General features: G+C 45.7%; 1 gene segment (V, D, J or C); it reads left to right on the plus strand.

The window, feature by feature from the left end:
• The window catches only part of LOC102448133 (T-cell receptor beta-2 chain C region-like), a 29,174-nt gene extending 10,413 nt beyond the window's left edge, over positions 1 to 18,761 (plus strand). Inside the window, 3 exon segments of the C gene segment in view lie at positions 15,644 to 15,979; positions 16,369 to 16,386; positions 17,469 to 18,761. Of these exon segments, the coding sequence occupies positions 15,644 to 15,979; positions 16,369 to 16,386; positions 17,469 to 17,731 (617 nt within the window).
• The last annotated feature ends 3,261 nt before the right edge of the window (positions 18,762 to 22,022 follow it).

Genomic DNA, 22,022 nt, shown 5'->3' on the forward strand with positions numbered 1-22,022 from the left:
GACTAATTCGGGTGTGAGCAGGCCTGGGTTCATTAGAATATGGAGCAGAGATTTCCCATCAGGCAGTGCTTCTCTGCTTTCAGTATCCCATAGTTCACTGCGGTTCCTGCTTTGGAAGAGCTGGTCTCCATTCTGTATGCTAATGGAGATGTCTCTCTGTGCGATCTTCCATGCAGATGAGGCTGGGGTGTTTCCTTAATTCTATCACCCTTGTCTGAAGCAGTTTAGGTGTGTCTTCCCTGGCCTTTTCATTGCTTTGTCCTTGATTCTAGAAGAGGCCTGGGGGAGGGGGTGGTTTTCCATGAGTGTCACTCTCTGGCTCCCCAAGTGCACAGTGCTGGTAAGTAACACACATGCAAAGTACAGTAAAACTCCATTAGTCCGGCATCCAATGCTCCAGCACTCCTGATGGTCCAGCACCATCAGGAACCTGGAAGTGCTCAGGACAGCCAGACAATTGGAGCTGCTCTGCACCTGGCTTCCCTGATTCAGCTGCTGCTGAAACTGACGAGCAGCTGAATCGGGGAAGCCGGGGGCAGAGCAGCTGGGGTGCTGCCGGGTTGGTCCCGTAGCGCTGCCCCTCGGGGCTGTGGGAACAACCCGGCAGCACCCCAGCTGCTCTGCCCCAGGCGCCCAGAGTCAGCCGCTGCTGAAACTGATCAGTGGCTGACTCTGGGAACCCCGGGGCAGAGCTGGACTATCAGAAGGGGGGGCTATGAGGGGTATGGAGTGGCATCCCCCCTACCCCACCCCATACCCCTCATAGCCTCCCCCCTTCTGATAGTCCAGCATATCTGATAATCCAGCACCCCCTGGGTCCTAAAGGTGCCGGATTATCGGAAGTTTACTGTAGTTCACTTTGGAAGAAACAGTCAGCTTCACACATACAGACTGAGCAGCAACTGTCTAGGACAGAGTACTGTAGAAAGGGATTTAGGGATTGTGGTGGACCACAAGCTAAATATGAGTCAATAGTATGACACTGTTGCAAAAAAGCAAATATGATTCTGGGAGGCATTAACTGGAATGTTGTGAGCAAGACACCAGAAGTCATTCTTCTGCTCTACCATGCACTGATTAAGACTGAATTGGAGTATTGTATCCAGTTTCAGGCATCACATTTGAAGAACAATTAGGAGAAATTGGGAAGGGCGACAAAATTATTAAAGGTCTAGAAAACATGACCTATGGGGGAAAACACAAAGAATTGTGTTTGTTTAGTTTGGAAAGGAGAAGACTGAGAGGGGACATGATAGCAGCTTTCAAGTACCTTAGGGTATGTCTACATTAGCCCTCTAGATTGATCTAGGGAGGCTAATGAGGGCGACCAGAATTGCAAATCAAGCCTGGTACTTAAATATTCTGCGCTTGATTTGCATGTTCCCGTCCGGATGTCATTTTAGAAATTCACTAGCCTGGAGTAACTGCCCGCGTCTACACGTGGCAGTGAAACGGGAGTCTGATTTAAAGCCCTAACTTGAATTAGCTGGTATTCCTCCTTCAATGAGGTTTACCAGCTAATTCGAATTAGGGGCTTTAAATCGGACTCCTGTTTCACTGATGCATGTAGACGCGGGCAGTTACTCCGGGCTAGTGAATTTCTAAAATGGCGACTGGCCAGGAACATGCAAATCAAGCGTGAGATATTTAAATCCCGGGCTTGATTTGCAACTTTGGTATGATTCATTTGCCTCCCTACTTTGAAGTAGGGGGCAAGTGTAGACATACCCTAAAAGAGTAAGACAGGGTCCTGTACTAAGAAGCCCATGGCTGTCCCTATCGGTCTGAGGTAGAGAGAAAGAGCAAGTAACCAAGGAAGGAGTGGGGAAAGAAGTGCACCTTTACCATGGCCTGTGCATATCACAAAAGCACACATGAACTGTGGAGTGATTCTGCTGTGTGAATGTGGCATAGGATCTCAGAAGTATGTGGGCCAGTGCAACAGATCTTTGGTGATTAGCAATAATTAGGATCTTGACTTTATCGCTGAGCTCTAGCCACTCTGTTTCACCCACAATGTGATGGGAGCATTGGGGGCATTACGGACTTAGATGGAAGAAAGTCACCTCCTGAGTCACCCACATACTTTCTTGCAGCACTACACCCCTTAGCTTCATGCAGGAACCTTTGAGTCAATGTAGGTGAAAGGGCCCCTTACCAAGTTATCCAAACCACTCCCTGTATCAATTGCTTGAAAGTCTTCCATCCAAGCCTGAACCCTACTTAGCACAAGAAATCTGACACAGTCTCAGCACAAGTCAGTGAGCCTGAGGATGGGAAGGGAACCAAGAAGATGTATGATGGGGAGCAGCTGAGCGGAGAGGTTGTGGGGAAGGCATGGAGCATAGCGGATGTGGGGAGGAGGCATTTATATTGTGTCAGTGCAGAATTGAAACGGCAGCTGAAATTTCAAAACCAAGGCCCTGGGAGGGGAGGGAGTTGGTCTCTGCTGTGGTTCAACGCTCAGAATCAACATTCAGAGTTGTTGGTGGGTCACCATTCCATCCCACCTGTGAGCCTGTGCAGGTCTCATTCTCAAAGCCACATGTAGCACAGAGATGCCAGTGCCACAGAGAATCTACAAGAGGTCACAGCACAGGTGGCACTGTGCTGCAGGCCAGGCTTCCCAGCACTGTTCTGTCTGGTGTTTACAGATAATAAACAGGGTGTCACATGGCCCAGTTTCCATCCCCCCTAGTTATGCAAAAACCTGCTATCAATAAACAAGGGATGCATGAGAAACCTCAGCCCCTCTCCCCCTTTGCTGCCATTCTCAGCAGAGACACCATGGAATAGAATGGGACCTAGAGACTGGCATACTCAGGGAGGGGCTTACTAAGAGAACAAAGTACTCATGCTGCCCCTGTTGGATGGATTTCAGGGCCAAAGAATGTCAGTCCAGCATCTGCAAGCATCAGGTTCACTATAACTTCAAAACCAATCGGTGGACTCACTAACCCACTTCAATCATCATCTGTGATTGGAAAGAAGGAGCTGATGTTTTGTTCATAGTTAACTAAGGAATAAACTCTGTGGGTATGTCTACACTACCCCGCTAGTTCGAACTAGGAGGGTAATGTAGGCATACCGCACTTGCAAATGAAGCCCGGGATTTGAATTTCCCGGGCTTCATTTGCATAAGCGGGGAGCCGCCATTTTTAAAACCCCGCTGGTTCAAACCCCGTGCAGCGCGGCTACACGGGGCACGAACTAGGTAGTTCGAACTAGGCTTCCTAGTTCGAACTACCATTACTCCTCATTTCATGAGGAGTAACAGTAGTTCGAACTAGGAAGCCTAGTTCGAACTACCTAGTTCGTGCCCCGTGTAGCCGCGCTGCACGGGGTTCGAACCAGCGGGGTTTTAAAAATGGCGGCTCCCCGCTTATGCAAATGAAGCCCGGGAAATTCAAATCCCGGGCTTCATTTGCGAGTGCGGTATGCCTACATTACCCTTCTAGTTCGAACTAGCAGGGTAGTGTAGACATACCCTCAGTTCTGCTATCATAGAATCCCAGAATCCTAGGGCTGGAAGAGACCTCAGGAGGTCAACAAGTCCAGCCCCCTGCCCAAAGCAGGGCCAACCCCAACTATGCCTGCTATACCTGGCACTGCTCTGGAGTGGGCAGAAGGATCATAAAATGTCTTATAAATTGGGCTCAGAGTATTCTGCATAAATGGATGCCACACAGATTTATCTGGCCCTACTCAGAATTGCCTTACATATGTATCATGCCAGCGGCATTCTTCAGCACCACGGGAGCATTGCTGGAGCACTGTGTACTCTGGCTATTCCCACCTGCTACAGTGGCCCTTTAGATTATGTGGCTATTTTGGCCACAAGTTTGCACAGCTCAGTGGGTACTGAAGCAGGTCCTGCCCTGCCCAGAAAATGTAAGGTCCAGAGGTCACATAAAGCCTTCTTTGCCTCCCTTCCCAAAACCAAGCTCACTCAGGTGCAAGGATGAAGTGGGCCATAGAAGTCAGTTTCTGTGTGTAGACTCAGTGTGCCAGTAGATGGTAGCAAAGAGTATAAGTGTACTTAGGAAACCCTATTCACAAAGCCATTATTTGAACTGTTGAGATGCGACTCAGAAACAAAGATGTCAAAATGAGATTAGGATTTCTCACTCCTGCCCTGCAGCCCCCTGCTATTCCAGCCCTGGGATCCCCTCACAGCCCTGCCAGTGCCCCTCAGCCCTGCCCTGCAGCCCCCTGCTATTCCAGCCCTGGGATCCCCTCACAGCCCTGCCAGTGCCCCTCAGTCCTGCCCTGCAGCCCCCTGCTATTCCAGCCCTGGGATCCCCACAGTTTGACTGCCAATGCCCCTTATTGAGATTTTTTCGCTGTTCTTGTATCAGACTTCTTTGGGGTAAATTTCAACAATCATAATGAACAGTAGTTGGTTTTTTTTAACTTTTCACCTACAGCTGGGGTTCACTAAATTAATTTAACTCTGTGAGATATTATCCATTTAGTCCTACAGAGGGGAAAGGTGCCCAGCTCTCTTATTAGACCATTCTATATACTAGGTCTTCTTTTTGTGTTCAATTCCACATTGGCTTTCGTACCTCTCCTCCTATGCAGGAGAAGATTTTAGGACCCAGTGCAAGGTGGGGTTGAGTTTTCCAGGTAATCGTGAAGTCACTTCCTGTCTCTACGCTACAAGTAGCATATTTCTCTGGTGATTCAAGCTGAGTACTATATGCAAAGAGAAGCATGTCTCAGCTCTACCCATTTCTTCTGTGGCTGCTCATCCCTCCTTGTAAGTGTTAATAGAGCCTAATTCAAAGAGAGAGCAAAGAAGAGGGAAAGAAGAGAGGAAGGAAGGAATGGGACAGTGATAGATAGATAGATAGATAGATAGATAGATAGATAGATAGATAGATAGATAGATAGATAGATAGATAGATAGATAGATAGATAGATAGATAGATAGATAGATAAGAGGGTGGGTGGGGATAGATTGATCAACTGATTGATCAAACACATAAGGAAGCAATGACAGACTGAGAGAATAAGAGAGCCAGCAGGCAGGCACAGAACATCCAGGACGCGGGTCTCCTGATGAAGACTATATATCTGTGTCTTTAATCTCTCCTTGGCCCTTTTTCTCTTGCTGTCTGATGGCAGAGAGTAGCATGGGCACTTGGTGCTGACTCTTAACCCTTTGCTCTTATCTCTCGGTTAGCTCTCTGTGAAGAGAGTGAGCAGGTGGTACTCTCCCAGGTACCCAGATGGGTGACACTGAAGACTGGGACTGTGGCCATATTGCACTGCTACCAGAACAACACAGACCATGGCTGGATGTACTGGTACCGACAGCCGACAACACAGCTGGGCCCAGAGCTCATAGGAGTGCTAATTAAAGGGACTCCAGACCCCACTTTTGAGGAAAACTTCAAGGACAGCAGATTCGGAATGGCACGTGACAATGACAGACACTGCATGCTGCAGATAAATCAACTGAGCCCTGGGGACTCTGCCCTTTATTTTTGTGCCTCCAGTCACACACTGTTGCAAAACCCTAAAGCTGTGGGTCAAAAACTGGGCTTGGGGTTCATATATATGCCCCCTTGGCTGGCTGCAATCTGTTCGGAACTCACACACTAACCTGAGTTAGCCCTGGTCAGTGTATGAACAGAAGCCTTCCAAGCAAATCCAAGGCAATGCAGGGAATGGTGTCAGTGACTTCTTCCCTTTTAGTCAGTATTTTAGGCTCCCAGTGCTCCACTATGATGCTAACGGGTGCTCTGCCACAGGAGGTGCCATTATTTGGAAGCAATATACAAGCTAAAACCCAGAGCCAATCATGGTGCTTAAAGGGTAAAAAGCATTTTTGCAGGAGTTAAGGTTTTATGGTTAAGTTGTTTTTCTGGAAAAATTCCAAAAAGGTGACTGTGTCCTTTGGCCTCACATGTCCCCTGCAGCATCAGGGGATATGGCATTAACTCTCCACTCTCTGAGAATGTTGTGCTGTGGCCTTCCCTAGGTGCTGAGGGTCTGCATTCACGCACAAAGAATAACAAGACTAAAGTGTCTTCCCAATATTCTCATCTGATCTCCTGGATCCTGTTCTGCTGGGACTGTGTGTGTCAGTCTGGGTGGGAACACACACGTCTGTATCTGTGCTGAATTTCTAGAGCTAGGAACATTTTCATTCAAAGCTTTTGTCAGATAACATTCCCCAGGAACTTTTTCTGACCAGCTCAGTTAATTTCTCGGGGGGGGGGGAGGGGTAGAAGGGGCGCAGGGGGGCAGGTAGTGAGTCTGACTAGGTTTGTGTAACTGTGTGACTCTACCTGTGCATTTATACGTATGAATGAGGGGGGCGCTATTCAAGTGACTTTCCAAACCTGCTTCTGAGTGTACAATGTCTATTTGTGCCTCTCCTTTTCTCTTCATGTTTTTGGGGTGTGACTGCACATGCCTCTGCATATATGTGTGCCCATGCTTGTGCAATCACCTCATTTCTACCACTACTCTCATTGTGGTGTGTCATTACTGTCATGTGCTTGTATCTATGTCTCTGTGTGTATCTGAGAGACAAGATAGGCAACATGATAGCTTTTATTGGACGAACTTCTGTGAGAGACAAAGTTTCCAGTTACACAGGATATATCTAGACTACATGGCTCCGTCGACAGAGCCACGTAGATGAGTTTACTAGACATAGGGAAATGAAGTGGCGATTTAAATAATTGCCGCTTCATTTAAATAGAAACGGCCGCCACACTGTGCTGATCAGCTGTTTGGCAGCACAGCAGGGCAGTCTGGACGTGCCGTAGTCGACAAGGGAAGCCTTTGTTGACCGCTCCATTATGCCTCGTGAAATTTAAATTATTTAAATAGTCACTTCATTTTCCTATGTCTAGTAAACTCATCTACATAGCTCCGTCGACGGAGCCATGTAGCCTAGACATACCCACAAAGATACTGCACTGCAGGCCTTACTATCGCTGCTACACATGGCTGAGATGGCTACAACAACATGCCCACAGTCCATGTGTGTCTGTGCAGTTGTCTGTACACAAGTGTCTAGCCTGGGTATTTCTGTATGGTTTCCTGCCTGTCACAGCTCCCCAGTCCCTCTCCTAAGCTACATACCACTTTGGCTTAAGTTCTGAGGGGCTGTAGGGAGAGAGCAGAGAGAGCATAGCAAGTTCCTGCACAGAGAAACCCAGGGAACCTCTCCATCGGGCCAGGTGTCTGTGGGGTATGATCACCTCCTGCAGTACCATCTGTTTCCCTTCTTTAGTCATTAAAAGCACAAACCCTGCCATTTCCCCAGGCCTGGCCTCTGCTGGGTGTCTCTGGGGCGGAGCAGAGGGAGGAGCTGTTTTTGTATGAGGTTGAAACATTGTGGGGACAGCAGGGCCACGGTGATACATTCCCTAGGGAGGTCTTTACAAAAACCTCCCTCAGACAGTGAATAGGGTGCAAGGCCCCCCACAGCATGCATCCTGCAAGGACTGCTTCACAGAGCACAGGGAAGCGCTTCTTAATACCCAGCGCTCCATTGGGAGCTGCCTACATAGTTTCAAGGTTTTTTTCATCATAACCCTGATGTGTTCCTGAGCCACATCCTCAAAGGACAACTCCTAGCCAAGACCACACAGCAGACCCTGGTGGGAGAAGAATCTCTTTGGCTCACCCAATAGTTCCTCTATTTGTGGGACCTCCCAGGGAAGCATAGTCTGCACTTGACAGGTATCCTCCATAAAGAAACAAAAGGTGGATGGTTGTCTTTGAAAGTCAAGCAGCCACATTCCTCCATGTGTCATCTTTCTGCACCTGGCACTGACCTCTCAAGGTATCTTTCCCAGAAAGGCCAGTGTCACAGAAATTCCAGCCCAGTGTGGCTGACCAACCTGCCGGGGGAATCTGTGATTGATTTCGCCGGGCCTAGCAACACTGTGTTCTGGCAGTACTGTCTACTTTGGAGAAGGAACCAGCCTCACTGTCTTAGGTAAGTGACTTCTAGGAATTAGGGATCTAAAAAAGTCCTATAATCTCCCATCTTCTCCACCCTCCTGTCTTCAGCTCTCCAGGGTGAGAATATATCCTGCTGGAGAGTGCTCAGGATGTTGTGCAGACCAGTTTTCCATCACTTCCCTTTGCAAGACAGTTCCACAAGATGATTATCACAATCTCCCCCCCCCCACCCCCACACTTTGCTCTTGGTGTATTTTGAGATGGTCTTTGTAGCACTGTGATTCATCTCCACCACAGTTTGGCTCCGGGACACGAGTGACAGTATTAGGTAAGTAAAAGAAGCTCAGGCATTAAATAATTGGTGACAATGAAATAGCTTTTTCAAGAGCAAATGAAAAAGTTATGTGTGCAAATTTGTCTGGAATAAGGTAGGAAGGGATAGGATGCAACATGGAGTAAATGAAAACCCTTCCCTAAGCACACCATTACTGCTACCCTTTGACTGCAGGAAGGGGTAATTGCTTCTACTATTACATGAGACCAGGAATTGCAACTTGGACGTGGTGGGTGAAGGGAGGGAAAATGGGAAGGGAGGGTGGCAGATGCATTATTACATAAGTCTCAGAAGAGTAGCTGTGTTAGTCTGTAACTTTAAAAATGAGTAGTCCTGTGACACCTTAGACACTAACAAATATATAGTATCATGAGCTTGGCCTGAACAAAGACTTGAACTGAATGTCATATTATAAAACCAGCTTTCCTTACACTGAATACCCCATTGATATCAAAAGCTAAGTATGGGACACTTCCAGCCCACTCAGTTAGCCTCATTAGCACTGGCATTACAATAGACAGGTGCCTTTTATTTCTCCCTCTCCCTTCTTATTCATCTCCTCTGATGAAGTGGGTCATGAAAGCTCATGATACTATATGCATGTGCACACCAATTGGTAACTTCCCTGAGGTCAGGCGGGTGATTTCTGTACCCCTTCATAACACTGTGTAAATACACAACAGTACTTTGGCCAAGGGACCAGGCTGACAGTGTTGGGTAAGTTTGCTTGCGGCCATTCTGTCTCCAACCCCAAGCAAGGTTCATTAGCAAAGGCAGGTCAGACAAGTGCAATAGACAGCAGTGAGGCATTGCTTTGCTAGATAGGAATCAATGGATGCACTAGCTTGGCTAATGGTGACTAATTGGAGGCATGAGAAAGACTTGCCAGGGCGCAAAGAGGGAAAGGAATCCCCACCCCAAGGGCCATTTAAAGTGAGTACTGGAACAAAGCCCTAGACTGTCCTGCCCTGGGTATGGGGTTAGGAGAAGAAGGTAAAGATACCTTTGTTACCTCCAACTTCCAGGCTGTGATTCAAATGCCTACATTTCCAAAGGGTTGCCAATAGGCAGCAAGCTGCCATTTCTCCAGGTGGGTTTGGGATACAAGGAAGGGTGAAAGGAGCCAAGAACAGCATAAATGGGAAATGGCAGCCCCTTGGGGGCAGTGGTGTTTCCAGGCGGTGGGTCTATCACTGTGTAACTATGCTGAAGTTAATTTCGGCGAGGGCACCCGGCTCACAGTACTAGGTAAGAGAAATACAAGCAGATGAAGTCACCAATGTAAAGGCAAATTTTGGAAGAGATCAGGTAAGGAGAGTGGGGTGTCCCAGACCTCCTCTAGTGCCTGTAATTGCCTGAAACAGATACGTGTGAGGGGGCAGGTGGGCAAAGTGTCCGAGACAAGATTTAGAGAAGGATTTTTTTTTTTTGCTTAAAGCTTGTCAATTTCCTTATGTCCCCCAAAGTGCTTTAAGTGCAGCACACTGCATAGTTGTACAAACCAACGTAGCTGATGTTCTGAGCTCAATGCTCACGGTATGTAGCCTCCAGCATTTCAGTGTGTTTTAGCAGGAAGAGAGGAACTGTTATCTGCACAGCAGCTCTTTCCAAAAAGTGACCTCTCAGTCTCAAATAGTCAACTGGAACAGCTCATGAGGACTGGAGAGAAAGGAGCTCAATTTAATGTCCCCTCCAAAGCTGTTAATGTATCTTCTAAAGAGGCATCATCCTCTCTTCCCTGTACTCATGCTGTGCCAGCACTCAGTGCTTCGATCAACAGGACATCTGGCTTCTATGTCTGTGTCCCCGTCACCAGAACCAAAATTACAGGGTAACAGTTACTGCCATTTGGCTACTCCCTGAAGGTTTTAGCAGTCAGCAAAAAGGCTGTGTAAACACACAGCCGGTGTATTTTGGAGAGGGGACCAGGCTCACAGTTCTAGGTAAGAAAATGCAGCTTCCAAAGTATCTCTGAACCAAACAAAGTAAAATCTACAATTCCTGCCTGGGGGAATTTGTTCTGATATGGCTATTTCATTTTTGGTTAGACACATGGCAGGGAGAGTAGCCAATTTTCCCTTTAACCCAGATAAGATCAGTGTCTAATGGTGACCATGAAGAAAGGTGGATAATCTACCTTATCGTTTAGGTTTATCTTAGTAGCTAACTTTTTCCACAGTTGCTCTAGTTTCAGTGAGTGGCAGGATAGAAAGAGGCCGTTGGTCATTTGAGTAAACAAGTAAAAAAAGAAACAGAGAAAATGGGAAAGAGACAGGAAAAGGGACAAAGAGGCATGGTGAGAGAATGGGAACATGGAAGCCATTTGGAGATGATGGCCAGAAGGATAAGAATTCCATGAAACATCTCGCTACATAATAAAGCTGGAGATAACATGCACAACCAGGCAACAAGCCTATAAGCAAGGATTTGAGGCTTTGGAGAGAGACTAGAGGAGCTCAGTGAATGCAACCCAGGGCAGAGCTGTCTCAGTGCAGTGGTGGGATTTGATCAGAGTCTGTTAATCCCCCAAAGGAGCAGATCTACCAATCTGGAAACAAACAGAACAGAAGGCAATTACCTAAAAAAAGGCTAGAAAAGTTTAGGGGAGACTATTAACAGATACTTCTGTGCTAGTTACATGGCACAGGAACAATTACCTGCTGGCAAAAGACAGTGAGCAGCTTATTCCCTAAGTGAGCACTCAAAATGTACTGTCCCCCTCCCCCACCCCACTGGAGGGGAGATCAAGGCTCCCGTGGGATATACATTTGGGGCTGCCTCTGCCTTTGAAGATGTTCACTTTGGTTATGACAGTTTCACGCTGTGTTCTTACAATTCCCCGCTGAACTTTGGCCAAGGGACCCAAGTGACTGTTGTAGGTAAGTAGATGTAGCCAGCTAAACTGCAGGGATCTAGCAATTGTCTGATATCTGCCCTGAGAGAAGCTTCTATGGTGGCACATCTTCCACACAGACAGACCGAGAGGGATATTGATTATTCAGTGCTGCTCAGAGCCCACTGTGAGTGCAGTGCACAGTGCACTCCCCTGCCCGCAGCTCTGCCGAGACCCTACCTTGAAAACTGCATTCAGTTCTCAGTCCCTCACTGCCAGGAAGATCCTGACAGAGCAGGAGGGGGCTGAAGGATGAGAAAATAGTTTCATTTGGTTACATGGCAGCTTAGCAGGGACGTGATAACATTCCACGTGCATGGGAAGTGTTGGCAGGGAGAAGAATTGGAGAGCCCCAAGAAGGTAAGTACAGGGCCAACACGACAAACCTGAAGAAAAGGGGGGAAAGCCAGGCTACAAAGGGGGAGAGGAAATCTCACAGAGAAGATCTGTTAGACTGTGGCATGGTAGGGATGGGATGGGGGAGTGTGAATTGCTCAGGATATCAAAGGCTAGGATTGCACAAAGCACTTTGCACATACAGGGTGCAAGTAACTTCCCCTCCTGTGTGGGCTTGGTGGAGTGGATGGAAGGGAGAGGGAAGGCTGGATGGAGTGTGACCTGATTCTAGGCCATATTGCTGTGTCTGACATTCCCAAATGGGCAGATTCCCTCATCATCCAGAGGCCAAAGAGAAGCTAAGATTAGGGAAACGAGGTCTTTGGCTGACAGCAAAAAAGAAGAAGAGAACTTCTCCTTCACTGTCACCTACTGCCTCATTCCCTCTCTACCCCTCTCTTGAGAGGACTTTGCTGACAAGGGTGTCAGGCTGTGTTCTGCAAATGTGCTGTACTTTGGAGACGGAACACGGCTCACCATTCTGGGTAAGAAATACCAGCAATAGTGACTGGGCCAGACCCAGCAGGTCACAGGTGGGCAAATACACCAAGAAAAGAGTTTTGGGAAAGACAAAGAGAGACAGAGGGAGGGGAAGGGAGTTGATGATGGGGGGAAGAGAACAAACTAATCAACCTGATTACAGTTATTAAACCTATCCAGGTCATAGATAGTTGGGGTTAGAAAGAAAGAAAGAAAGAAAGAAAGAAAGAAAGAAAGAAAGAAAGAAAGAAAGAAAGAAAGAAAGAAAGAAAGAAAGAAAGAAAGAAAGAAAGAAAGAAAGAAAGAAAGAAAGAGACAGACAGACAGACAGACAGACAGACAGACAGACAGACAGACAGACAGACAGGAATTATATGGTTCTAATTTCATGTGTTTAATGGCTGGAGCATCCCCTTCAAGTCCAGGATGCATGGAGACATCAAATCTAATCCCTGAAAAGGTGGTGAGGGGAGGAAGGCTGAAATTGGGCTACAGACATTCATTAGCAATGGGACTATCCTGCAGTGGCTGGGATATAAAAGTGTGAGAAAGTGGGCCTTGGAGGACAAGCACTGACTCCTGGAGTGTGTGGCAATGCTGAGGTTGAGGTTCAGAAGCAGGGGATAGGGTGCTTTACTGTGGAGAGCTTTTTGCAAATACAGTCTGATCCAAATCATCATTGGGGCACATAAAGGATAATGGTCTTCCTGCTAAGATTGCGGAGATGCACATACTTTTCCCAAATATGCCTTTGGCTACTATTCTGCAAGGGCATGACTATGCTACAGAGGAAGATCGAAGCTGCTGCTGCCGATCTTCAAGGGTTCAAATTAGCAGGGCTCGTTAAGATAGCTAATTCGAACTGAGAGAGGCTGATGCCGGTAGTCCTGCTTCCACAAGAAGTATGGGAAGTTGAAGGAAGAGTATTCTCACTTCGACTTCCTGCAGGGTGGATAGCTCTAAAAGTCGAGTTTAGGTACTAGGACTTCAGCTACACAATTAATGTAGCTGACATTGTGTGTCTTAATTCAGCCTTGTCCCGTAGCGTAGACATACTCCAAGTATCCTGCATTTTGAAGGTTAACTATGGCATCTTGAGGAGTGCAGCTCAGGGCTGGGGAGTGAGTAGTTTTGGTGTTGCAGTGCAAAGATGTGATCCACAGACATCCAGTATTTTGGAGCAGGAACTCATCTGACTGTGCTGGGTGAGTGAAAATGATGGTAAAAACCCATCACATACACACACCCAGGTGGGAAAGACCAGAGTTTGGGAGTGTGAAAGGGGCAGCATTCTTGAAGCAGGAATGGGTGAAACAGAGGGAAGAGGGAAGCCTGTTGGGAAAATGGAGACTAGTCTCCCTAAGGGAAGTCATGGCTTGAGTTATTTAAAGCTAGGGCAGGCCAAAGCCCAGGAGGGAAGGGCATAGAGAAGAATTCTCTGCTGGCTAGGAGAAAATAGACAAAATACAACAACAGCACTTTATGGGGATGGCAGCATTCCCTAGCAATCTGTTTTACCCTGTAGAGTAGTTTAGGAGGGGTTTGGATGGGGACAAGGATTGGGGAGGAAGTTTTTGGTGCAGCTCCACAAGGCTGTAACACACAGTATTTTGGAGCAGGGACATGGCTGACAGTTCTGGGTGAGTGGAACGAAAACATGAAAGTGAGCAAAAAAATTAGCAGGCAGAGACTAGAATAAAAAGCAGTTTTTAGAAGAGTTTCTGGTGGCAGAATTTTGTTTCAAATGGGATCAATTTAAAAGCGGGACAGCAAATCAGACAGACAGTGAGGTGGACAGCAGAGAAAATAATGAAAAGTAGGAGAGTAGAACGAGTCCTGATTCCAGGGCATTTGTAGCATGGGAGGGAAATGCTGTGCTCTGGTTCTGGCTTAGTGCAATATTTCGGAGATGGGACCCGACTCACAGTTTTAGGTAAGAAAAATAAATAGTTTTATCATCTCATGAGTTTTCTCTCGCAGCCCAGTGGGATTTGTACATATCCTACAGAAACCCAGTGCTAATAAAATGCATTTTGGGAAGCTAGGATGTGCAAAAGAAGGTGCAAAACATTTGTGTGAAATCCTGTCCCTCTTTGCTTCAGTGGCAAAATTCCCACTGACTTTAATAAGGCCAACATTTCACTCCCAGAGGTTTTTCTGTCTGGTTTGCGAGTGCTGAAAGAAGATAACTCTGCCTACCATGTGATCTACCTAGGTCCTAGGACATGTCTGATTGTGCATATTTAAGGAGAGGGCTGGATTTGTAATAAAAAGATCTCATGAATTAATGGAATTAGAAAGGAAACAAAGAACACACATACGAGAGAAAGACAGGGAAGGATGAAGTACTAAGGAGAAAGATGGGTTTGTTTAGTGTAGTCCAGGAGGGAATAACTAAAAATAACAGGACTGGAATGGAATTAAAGGGAAATAATCCACATAGTACGGTAGGTTGAGAATTTCTAGTAGTGAGAGATCTTGTTGAAACCATCTCCAAAGAGAGATGGTCAAAGTCCCTTGAGAGTGTACTGCAAGGCAGTGATTCTCAACCCAGTGTACATATACCCCTGGGGTACACAGAGGTCTTTTAGGGAGGTCATCAACTCATCTAGATATTTGCCTGGTTTCACAACAGGCTACATCAAAAGCACTATCTAATTCAGTGCAAGCTAAATGTCATACGGATGACTTGTTTATGCTGTTCTATTTATATTATACACTGTTTCTTAACTTTTGGGGGGGCAATATAATTTATTGTTACATGGTTAACATGAGAAAGAAACAATTTTTCAGTAATAGTGTGCTCTGCCACTTTTGTATAGAGACACACACTACAGGCCTATCCCTTCAGTCCCTATTGGGACAAAACTTCCATTGACTTCAATGAGAGTATGGCCTGTGTGAGGAGTGTATAGGGGAATCAAGCTCTGAGCTGTAAGTTGCTATTTTGCAAACCAGCTCAGTTTTATTACTGCCCTGTGTCTCTGTGCTCTGGATATGAACAACATTTTGGCACAGGAACCAAACTGACTGTCCTAGGTAAGGAAATATTTGTTTGTGTGTTTGCTACATAACAAACCACGTACAGTTTTGAGCTTCTCTTCCAAGTTTCTCTTTGCACATTTGTGGACTGGACTTTTTACTTATTTATTTGTTTATTTTTTATTTTTTTTTAAATTGCAGGATTAAAAACAAGGGGAACTTGCTGAAAGATTGGAAAGTTTGGGTTAGCTAAAGGAGGGTGCAGTCTTCAGCATCTTTTTCTGAAGTGAAACACACGCTTTAAGGATCTGGGGAGCAATAGGTGTCAATGAATGACTAGACTTTACATTTGCTGTTTAGTGGTCCTTCAGGAACACTGGGGCCAGATTTTATAGGCAACACTTTCTATTGACTTCAGTAGAAGTGGTTCATACACAGTTTAAAATGATGGACGTCCTGTGTAGAGGTCTAAAGAGGGCCTTGAATCTGTCTCAAGAAGTATCTCCCCCTTCACACAATACACTCAGGGTCAGATACATGACCCAAGAGTTGTCACTGGCACACAGTGGCAGGAGAGGGCTTATGTAGGACTTATGTAGGACTGTGTCATTTGCTTTCTGTTCTAGAGGATGGGCTCAAAATCACTGCCCCCACAGTGGCCATCTTTCCCCCATCAAAGCAGGAGATCAACGACAAGAAGAAGGCCACTCTGGTATGTCTGGCTACGGATTTCTACCCCGACCACATCAAGCTGGTTTGGAAGGTGAATGGTGAGGAAAGGAAAGAAGGGGTGAAGACAGAAGAATCTGTCAGGGATGAAAGCTCAAAAAGATACTCACTGACCAGCCGCTTGAGGGTCTCATCTCAGGAATGGTTCAACTCCAAGAACGTATTCAAATGCTCTGTTGACTTCTACGCAAATATGACCCAAATATATGCTAAAGAGATCCGTGGTGGAACTGGTGAGTACTGACCACAAAACTCCTAAGGGGCTGAGTGGGTCTGCCCTCTGTAGCATTTCCACTTCCAGGGTTAGAAGTTGGAATGGAAGGCAGGATTACAGGGCACCCGACTTAATCACTGATGTCCCAAGAGACAGTCCCAGAATGGGAACTGTCACCTCGGAGTTTTGCAAAGCAGAACAATTTGTTAATCCTGTGCCACCAGGATCACTGTATGCTGCATTGCAGCCTCTGCCAGCCCCTGGGAGATGAGATTGGGACTGAAATCCTACAAATTGGTAAATGGAAACATCATTCGCTCTTCCTCCCTCCCCGTACCCAATTAGTTGTGGAAAATTGGCACAGATAGTTGGGCTCAGATACTAACTTCTTCTTCTTTCTCCTTTCAGACTGCAGTGTCTCAGAAGGTCAGTTAAAGCCCCTTCTCCCTCTTTAAATTCACGCATATATTATACCTGGGGTGTCCAGTGTGCGAGCCACTAGTCACATGTGGCGCTTTGGCCAGTTGAGTGTGGCTAGTTTGCTATAGTGGTAGCTATACATGCACCTATGTATACTCTGATGTACTGCTGTGGATGATTGTGGTGTTCATGTGCATATTTGTATGTGTGGATACACGTGTGTACATGTTTCTGGGTTCACAGACCTGTGGGTGTGCACACAAATGGACTCTCTCCACTGCATGCAAAAATGGTTCAATGGAATCTGTACTAAGCATCAGTGACCAGTGGCCAGCCCCTTGGTTTTAGATTTCAGATTTCATCCTACAGATATCACCTAGGGCCATCTGGGTCAGTGCTGACTAAGAAGGGAGAGCACCCCTTAAAAATGAGTCACCTACCCCAATCTGCAGCACAGCACAGCCTAGCACCAGACTGAGGTGTTGGGACCAGTTTTATCTTTGAGGGGACATCTACACTAAGGAGAAGATCAAAGCTGTCACCTTTGATCTTCCAGGATTCGAATGAGTGGGTCTAGTGAAGACATGATAATTCAAATGAGAGGGCACTCCCATGGATGCAGGTAATGCTGCTTCTACAAGGAGTAAGGGAATCTAAGGGAGAGTGTGCTCCCTTTGACTTCCTGCAGTGTGGACAGCACCAAAAGCCGAGTGAAGCTATTTCAAATTCAGCTATGCAATTAACATAGCTGAAGTGGGGTATCTTAATTCAGCCTTATCCCGTAGTGTAGACATACCCCGTGGGAATTCTTCTGAGTCACACCAGTTTTTCAAACTCAGATTTTCCTTAGCAGTCTCCAAAGCAATTGCTGGCCAGAGCTGACAGTCTTTAGCTTTGAAGAGCCAGTCCTTCTTGGTGGTATGGCTAAAAGCACGTAAATGGGCAATCAATGGATTTTACAGAGAAGCACTGCACCATGTTCTGATAAACTGCAGGATTAAAAGAAACACCCTAGGCTGAGAACATTCTCTAAAGAGTCTTTCACTTCTCTGTTGGTTTTGATGTATCATTTATCTTTTGCTTTTCAGAGTCATATCTGAGAAGTGCCATCGCTGGGAAAAGTGTGTACATTATGCTCATTTTCAAGAGTGCCTTGTATGGGTTCTTTGTAATGGGGCTAGTGTTAAGAAATAAGGTGAGAGGATGTTTCAAATTCTATGCATTCTGTGCCAGGACAATTGTAACTAGACTAGAAGTGATGGGTAGTGAGAGGGCAAGCTTGGATGAAATGAGGATGAGCCATGAATCTTTGACTCCCCCGCCCTTTCCCAGAAAATTCTACAACTTCTAAAGTGCAAAAAGGTTCAGTGAAGTCTTTTTCTTTTCCCCATGTCTCTGCACCTCCTGGTTTACAAAAGAGTAAGCCAGAGAACTGGAGAGAGCGCAGGAGTCGAGAAAGGGAAAGAGAGAATTCAAGAGTGAAACAATAGAAGGAAATGGAAAAGTGAAATGTGATGAAAAATATGGAGAATGAGAGAAAAGGGAGAGAAGAGGAAGAAAGACCAGAGAGAAGCAATGGAGGAAAAGAAGCGAGAACAGATAGAAAATCAGAAAAGTTGTGAGGGAAAGAGAAAGAAAAGAAGAGAGAAATAGATAGGTAAAAAGGAAGCATAAAGAGGGAAATAGAGTGAGTTAAGAAAGCTTGTTTATCTGGTGCTGTGTTTGCAATCATTCATTTTTTCACAGCACTTACTGGAAATATGTTGTGGCCTTCTGATCTAACTTTTGTTTTCAATCACACATGAGGACCTCAGCATAGTCATGCAGAAACCACACCTTCTGTTGTGCAGAAGCTTTCATAGTCTTAGTGAGTGAATGAGAAAACAAAATGTAAGGTTTCACCCATCAGATGTGCTCCACTCACTGCCACCACTTAACAGGAAGAACCAACAATAAAATAGCAGAGAATCCCCTCCAGGGCTATGTCTAGACTGCAAGCCTCTTTCGAAAGAGAGCGTCTAGACTGCACGTTGAACTTTCGAAAAAGCGGCTTGCTTTTTCGAAAGAAAGCATCCAGTGAGTCTGGATGCTCTCTTTCGAAGAAGCCCTATTTACATTGAAGAACGCCTTCTTTCGAAAGAGGAACTTTCGAAAGAAGGCGTTCTTCCTCGTGAAATGAGGTTTACCGCCATCGAAAGAAAAGCCGCGTTCTTTCGATTTAATTTCGAAAGAACGCGGCTTGAGTCTGGACGCAGGGGAAGTTTTTTCGGAAAAAGGCTACTTTTCCCGAAAAAAAACCCTGAGTCTGGACACAGCCCAGGTAAACAACTGGCTGATGGCAGATGAATCTGAAAAATTAAGACTAAAAAGAAATGTCAGTCACAATTTTCTTCTCCCTCATCAGTCAAATTCCCTGAAGTCTAGTTCCAGGGTCAATTTGTGTCTGTCCTTGATATGTACTCCATTTAAACACAGAGATCCTGTTTTTACTGTTACTAAGAGTTTGTCTGCACTTAAAATGCTGCAGTGCTTCAGTGAAGATACTACTTACACCAGTGGGAGTGGTTGTCCTGTCAAAGTAGGCAATCCACCTCCCTGAAAGGCAGTAGCTAGATCAATGGAACGTCAACCGAGGAGTTAGTTCAGTTTAACTGTGTCACTTAGGGCATATCTTTACTCCCCGTGCTGGAGATCAATGTTCTAGGGTTCAATATGGCGGATTTAGAGGAGTAAGGGAAATGTTTGCTCCCTTCGGCCTCCCACTTTGTAGACACTGCCAAGGTTGGCTTAAGGTACGCTGACTCCAGAATTTTACATAGCTGGAATTCTATGTCATTGGCGTTGAATACCTTAAGCCAACCTTCCAGGTCTAGTGTAGACCTGGCCTTAGTGCTGAGCATTTTTTACACCCCTGAGCAACGTAGCTTTAAGGACCTAATTTCCTACTGTACACCAGGATCCACTGATGTAAATGGAGTTATCTTTGATTTACATCAGTGTCAGCAGAAGGAGAGCTAGCTCTTCTAATCTGTCTGCATAAATATTGATATAATGTAAACATTACTGTCATTCAAGTACACAAAGCTTATTTAGTTCCTGCGATTTGTCCTCACACATTATTCTATTTAGATCCTTAATCTATGAACCAGAATGGAGATGACTTGTTCATACACAGCTGACTGTACATGAGCAAGTTGCACTATGGAAAACTTGCCTGCTTGCGCCTTACCCTGGTGTTTAAGTCACACAATGATCATTGCTTGGTTCTCAGTGGTTAGCAGTGACCCATGACTAATCCTCTATTCTATTCCTTTGCCTCCCACAGCAAGTGCACTAGAAGGCAGCTGGTCTGAAGGTGATGGGCGGCAGCCCTGAAGAGGGTGGAGCTGCAGCTGCATTAGCTTTGCAAGTCCTGATTTGTTTCTAGAAACTGCACAGTACTTAGGCTTTTGATACAATAAATGCACAGACAGAGCAATTTGAGGTTGTCTGCCTGTATTTACTTGTTGGAAACAGAAGCTTCTGATAAGCACTTAAGCAATCCTTTGTGAAGTTCTCTGCATTGATTTTTGTTAGCCACTGAAGTACAAAACAAAACTATCTGACATTCACAGTATTGGGAGAACACGGTGTGTTGAACTAGCTTTGTGAAGACATGAGCAAATGTTGTCACCCTCTAACTGAGGAGTCTCAAACTCAATTTACCTTAGGCCAGTGCCAGTCCTCATATCCTCCTAGCAGGCCAGCAGGCATCTCCCTCTGGCAGGCTCTGGGTGGGGTTAGCAGGTCTCCGTACATTGCCCCCTACATCCATATGTGTCCAGGACCACCTGCTTATTCATGCACTCCCCAGACATTCCTGACACCTCTGGACGATTTAAAATCTGCTGGAGGCTCCCACTGCCCCCACCAGCAGCACAGTAGGGCTAGAGCAGTGGTCCCCAAGCTTTTGGGGCTGCCACGCGCCCGGGGCAGGGGCTGCCCATGCACTTCGCACCCAGAGCCAGCACCAGCATGTGTCACGTGCCCAGATTGTTTAGCAGGTGCACATAAATGCCCTGGTGGGTGCCATGGTGCCTGAGGGCACAGCGCTGGGGACCACTGGGCTAGAGTGTCTTCCATCTGCTAGCTCCATGTCTCTGGCCTGCGTAAGATGTGTGCAGAGCCATCCTGTTCATACCTGTAAGCTGCAAAACTATTCACTCATATTGTGAGACGGACTAGATCTCAGAGATACCACCGCTCCTGATTTGATCACAAGCCTCCTGATAATTGAGGCAGTTTTCTTTCTGGAAAGCATTAGCCACATTATTAGAATTAAGCCAGATCTAGGAACTTCACTCCCTGATGCCTCATGCACCACTGTCAATTGTGATCATTCTGACTTAGCAGGTTATGCTTGTTTGTTGGTGCCTGGCATTAGAAGAGAATCCCAACTTTGTTTTAGTCTTTTTTTTTCTTTTTTTTTTTTAATAAAGATGTTAGGTCATATAGTGATATATGGTCATATTTGGTATATACGGTTGTGACTATTTTCTTCCACTATTTGATCTGAGGAAGTGGGTCTGGCCCACGAAAGCTCATCATCTAATAAACCACCTTGTTAGTCTTTAAAGTGCTACATAGTCCTGCCTTTTGTTAGGTCATATTGTTATGCTTATAAGAAGCACACAGGATCTTTTTCAGGGGAAAAGGCAATACGCCACATTTATTGAAAATACAAAATGAAAAGGAAGCATAGGCATACACATACACACACGCACATGCAGGTCCTGCAGATGGTGCATAGTCGCCAGTCCGTTGTGGCTCAAGTTAGTTTTACTGAGCGAGGATTCAGGGTTCCTCTTAGACTTCTCTGAGGCTTGGCTTGCAGGCCCAAACCCAGAGTTTAATGGCCAGAACTCCCCTTCTTATATATGTGAGTTCCCATGGGAGTCTATGCGTTTTGCAGTGTCATGCTGCCATCATCCACCCTTAGATGGTGTTAATCTGTGTTTTCCAGAGTTACCCTTTGATGGTGATTGTCAGGCTTCACAGCCTTGTCTCTCACTATTGCCTGTCTCCAGGGTTTTGTCAATGCTGCTAATTCAATTCAGCCTCAGACACAACGGCTGTTTCCTGGTCATCTTCAAGGTTCCCACTTCTTCTTGATCATCTGGGCATCTGTGATGGCTTCACACATGCTCTCCACTCACACCACAGAATTGTGCAGCACATCAGACAAGATTAATAGTTACTAAAAGACACAACTTACTTGTGATGCAGACAAGGGGTACAACTTAATTTGTGATGCTAACAGGAAACAAGGCCTTACAGTAACATTATCTAATCATGCTAAAACAAAAGACAGGACTATGCAGCACTTTAAAGTTTAAACAAGATGGTTTATTAGGTGATGAGCTTTCGTAGGCCAGATCCACTTTCTCAGATCAAAATCTGGAAGAGAATTGGCATGACCAAAGGAATACAATGAAAAAAAAGTTAACACATTATAAAACTGACAAATCAGATTTAAAACAGAAAGGAGGTAAGGGAGAGGGCTAGTATCTATGGGTATGTCTACATATCAAAGTTAATTTGAAATAACAGCAGTTATTTAGAATTAACTTTAATAGTATCTACACAGGTAAACCGCTATTTCA

The sequence above is a fragment of the Pelodiscus sinensis genome, chromosome 1 (genome assembly GCF_052426305.1).
Source record: "Pelodiscus sinensis isolate ZL-2025 chromosome 1, ASM5242630v1, whole genome shotgun sequence".
Classification (NCBI taxonomy): domain Eukaryota; kingdom Metazoa; phylum Chordata; order Testudines; family Trionychidae; genus Pelodiscus; species Pelodiscus sinensis.